The 4948-nt window shown below is 33.1% G+C and overlaps 1 protein-coding gene across 1 annotated transcript in view; it reads left to right on the top strand.

The window, feature by feature from the left end:
- LOC106875874 (opioid-binding protein/cell adhesion molecule homolog) overlaps positions 1 to 4948 on the top strand; it is a 574302-nt gene that overhangs the window by 408022 nt on the left and 161332 nt on the right. Inside the window, exon 6 of the mRNA XM_052967625.1 lies at positions 2414 to 2542. Coding sequence (XP_052823585.1) covers positions 2414 to 2542 — 129 coding nt within the window. The remainder of the gene's footprint in view (positions 1 to 2413; positions 2543 to 4948) is intronic.

Below are 4948 nucleotides of genomic sequence, written 5' to 3'. Positions count from 1 at the left end.
TGTAAAACGATATTAAAATATTTGGGAGAAAAGTAGAATTGTGATGGGTTTACATTTCAGTGGGAATACTCTTGAATGAAGTGGACTTAAAAGAGATAGGAGCAGGAGTTTAGGTATTTCCATTAGTGTACCTGTGCTTTGTAGCAAATATAAAGTGAGGAATGTAATTGTCTGTGATTTAGGTTATATATCTTTTTGGGGGTTTTGTAAATCTGTAAATTGGTGACATTAATGCAAATGTAACGGTCATGTCGGTATGTGTCTGATTGCTAGGTCGGTAGAAAGGAAGTGTGTGCATGTGAGAGTGTTTGCATTTGTGAATATATGTGTCGGAGATATGGTGTAGGGTGGTTTTCAGTGGTTGAACGGATGTGCAGTGTGAACATCGATGAGCGTTTGAGTGCACGCGAGCGCGTGTGTAATTGAAAAGCATGTTATGATTAATGAATAAAAAGAGAATTTTCCGGAAATGCGCGAATTGGCGCAAAAGCGAACGTTTTATGTGAGGCATGTGTTCATGAAAAAGAAGTCAGTGGAAAAGTTTAATCTGATAGCATAAAATCCGAAGGAGGAAATTAAGAACATGTAGCCGAGAAGGTAAATGCCAATATGTTGCACTGTAGAGCGGCTGTAGAAAACGTGTAAAAAGAACACAAATATGATACAAATGTGTGATCTCTATTATTTCAACGCCTACTGCCCTGACAGGTGCCGTCTTAGGTTATCACTTAACTTGTATGCGAAACGGTTTGGTAAGGTCAGTTGAAATGGATTTATAATACTCTATATATTTAAATTAGTCAAGCCCTAAACGTGTTTCAGCCAACAAAATGTTGAGTCGAGCTCAAATGTGCCTCAACCTATTAATAAGCTCGCTTTATTGACAAATATACAAGTGCCTAACTTTTGATTACTGAACGACTATGCGAATGTGTGTGGATATCATATGTATCAAAATGGACCGACATAAGTATCATCTTATATTTATATAATTCATTTAGAGTGAGGTCAATGACTTTTATACAGTTATTATATACTAGAAAATATAATATATTGTTCGTTGTTGATGAAAGATGTGATGATATCAGGATAATATCAGAATATTTTGATATCGTCGCTTGACTGACACCAAAATGAAGCATTGAAGAAAATTTCATGCATACATCTCAATGTAATGATATCAAAACTTACGGACAGAAGATGAGTGCATGAATGGATGTTTCACTGGTTACTTCACGTTAATTTGTTCTACAGTTCGACAGCACTAATTTTCAAGCTTATATGATATAAAGATTGTAAGCTTTTTATTAGGAAACAGCATATTTTTTAGTCTCAAAGTAAAGTGATAAATGCAAAGATATTAAGCAAATACTTTCAACCGAGAATTGAGAACACAGGTACGAGTACCGTCTTCAATGAGGAATCTAACAGAACTGATGTTGGTCTATAGGATTATCTTCAACCTTGACGATAATCAAACCAAAGTTTCATCATTTCCACCCACTCACCCAATAAGTATTTCTGTTAAATTTGGTGAGAATGCGTTCAGCCGTTTTTCAGTTATTTTGCAAAGACACAGACAAACAAAGACGAGTGATTAAAATACCCTGCTTTCTCAAACGCTCGCAGTGTAGTAGTAGTAGTAGTAGTAGTAATAATAATAATAATAATAATAATAATAATAATAATAATAATAATAATAATAATAATAATAATAATAGTAATAATAATAACAACAACAATAACAACAACAGCAACAACAACAACAATAATAATAATGTTTTCAAATTTTGGCAGAAGGCCAGCAAGTTCGGGGGTTATGTCGATAACCTCAGCCCCAGTGCCCAACAAGTACTTATTTTATCGAACCCGAAAGGATGAAAGGCAGAGTTGACTCGGCGGAATTTGAAGTAAATACGTAAGGCTTCTCGAAATACCGCCAAGCATTTTGCCCGGCAATCCTAAATTTTCTGCCAGCTTGGATAATGATAATAATAATAATAATAATAATAATAATGATAATAATAATAATAATAATAATAATAATAAAAATGATAATAATATAAATAATAATAATAATTGATTTATTAATTTATCAATTAACTGATTGATTAATTAATGGTTTTATATATATTAACTCAACTTTGCAACTTAATTCAGGTCGTCCATTTCATCCTTTCTAAATATTGACATTTCTAATGACCCGAAAAATTTCTGAATTAAAGAACAGGTAAATATTTAGATATGCAGTATTTACAGCCGAGCCAAGAATTTCACGCTTTCAAAGCATTTATTTATGTGTTCCATCATTTATGTATTTATTTATTTATTTAAGTGCTTATTATCATTGTCATTATTATTTTAATCTAAAATATAAATGCGTTACAGATTGTATTTTCTTTTTTTCTTGCAGAAATCGGTATGAGTGGAGAAGTGTTAAAAATTCGCAATATCTCTCGGTATTGTGATGATATTTATGAATGTGTTGCTTTTAACGGTGTACCACCTACAGTCAGCAGACAGATTAAAGTATCCGTACAATGTAAGTATCAATCTTTATTTTAAAATAAGAAATATTAAAAAAAAATAGAATCTTTTTACTTTTGTCTTCATTGAATTGTTTCTTATGTTAGTCACATTTCCAAAGTTTGCATTTTTATGGATAACCGTTTATCTGTACCCGACGGATCCTACTCTGAAACACACGCCTGCGAGTTTTCTTTTTATGAAAAAATAAAATTGCCCATATCTTAAGTTTCACTCTCTCCACGCAACGACTAATACAGCCGCACGTCACTGTTATCGCGAGCGAACACAGGAGGTAAATGGCCGGAATATATTTCACAAAACCTTCAGTTAAACCTTTAACGCCATTCCTTCAATCCGCATTCATTGACAAGTAAATTATTTAATCGACTCCGGAAGAATGAAAGGCAAAGTTGACTAAATTGAATTGCATTTTACAATATTTAAAACATCTACACATAGAATGAGCCACCGAGTGAGCGCAGTTCCAATACTTGTTTAACCCTCACACGTAGGATTGTATGACCTGGCAGGTTGTACCGCATCTCCACTAACCTTTTTTACGTATCTATGTAGCCGTGAGCAGACATAAGCAACCCCTTGACACTGATATCCTTGTCTCAGCGAAACATTGACGATGGAAACAGAGAAAACGGTGTTAATTTTCACCTGCGTAAACTAGAGCAATGGGAATTGTTATGCCGTAGTCGAAGACACAACGCATTGCCCGGCCAAGAAATAGAACCAACGAACTTATGATCGTGAGTTCAACACATAATTAGGCCTCGCACTTTCATGTATGCGTGTATGTGTGTGTGTGTGTGTGTGTATGTGTGTGTTATTGCTGTTGTTTAGTCCTACGTCAATTCAAATTAGCAGTCACCTTTTCCTTCCATAATTTTGTAGAATAACAAACTTTGCATAATTGGATAAAGATGTAGCAAAACTCTAAGCAATCTTATTTAAGATAACATATAATATAATTTACGATTTGTGCACGATATTAAATCTCATACGATAGAGTAAATTACTTGATAAATCACTAAATTCTAATAAGTGAAGATTAACGGGTAACAAAAATAATTGTCTTTCCTCGATGCAATACTTAATCTAAGCACGTGAAGAGTAGATATAAATGTTAGATTCAGAAAGCCTTCCTTTGTAGTTCGAAATTACTAATTTATTAAATACTTAATGAGTAATCATTAATTCTGATTGTGTTTTACTGAACTTCTGGATAACAACAGAAAATATTTCTTCCTTCATATATTAATTCTTTGAATTCTGTTATCTAATACAAATGTGACGTTTGTCTCATCCTAACTACTATAGTTCGAGATGAGTGTCTTATCTTTAAAAGTTCAATCTCGATACAAACTTCAGATCTTAACTGTATTTATCTTCTTGCTGGGAGTTTTGGAGAGGTGACATACTGCTGTTTCTGTATCGAGTAATTAATTTTCCCCTCTCTCATAGACATATATACATACGCATATTTATGGGCGCATGTACGTGTATATGTATGCTTGCATGAATGCATGTATATGCCGTGATTTTTATGTATCTTAAAGACATCACTGAAGATGTAGAAGTATGATCAGAGGCATTTCAAAAACATTTTGAAATACCTTTTCTCAGGTACTCTGCATTTAGAAATGCATTAGCCAATGTAACCTTTACTTTCTGGGTCAGTAGAGTGTGACATGGAAAATATCTGTTTCCTATATCTTGCACGATTTTCATTTAGAAAGTTCTTCACCAATGGTGAAGGCCTTGAGAAGCTTTCTTACATAAGATCAGTAGTTGCTCAACCTTGTATGCCTTCTTTTCTAATGTTATCGATACTGTCCAAGAGGAATGCTGTTTAAAGAATGTTCTCAAGGCATAATAAATCAAAATATCTATGTTCCAATATCAATGTTTGTAAAAGATACACACAATAGACAACTACAATGTTGCTATAGCTTTATGATTAACATCCCAAAATATGCAAGGATATGCGTTTGTTGAAGAAGTGTGATATGAAAATTAATTCATTTGAAGACTATACAATGAGTGCCATATTTCGCGTGTGTTGCTCTTAGATATTTCTAGTTTTGTTAGCATAATTAATGACGATAAATAGCAGATAGATTTGTTTCCAAAGAAGTCCACAGAAAGAGTTGGCAAAACTCACGTGCAGAGAAACATACTACAAAAAATAATCACATATCACATATTCTGTTTGCATTTGTTAGTTGATAGAGATTTGAGTGTTTGTCTCCCAAGCAACTTCCAGTATAATTCATTGCGTAAACTATAGATACATACATATAAAAAAATACGTATGTATGGAAGTGTGTACTTTTCGGTATGAGTGAAAGTATATATCAATGTATATTTATAAATGTGTTTGTGTGTATATATATATATCTATATCTAT

This window comes from Octopus bimaculoides, chromosome 4 (assembly GCF_001194135.2).
Source record: "Octopus bimaculoides isolate UCB-OBI-ISO-001 chromosome 4, ASM119413v2, whole genome shotgun sequence".
Classification (NCBI taxonomy): Eukaryota; Metazoa; Mollusca; class Cephalopoda; order Octopoda; family Octopodidae; genus Octopus; species Octopus bimaculoides.
The sequence above is the reverse complement of the archived record's forward strand: the minus strand, read 5'-3'. Positions and strand labels throughout refer to the sequence as shown.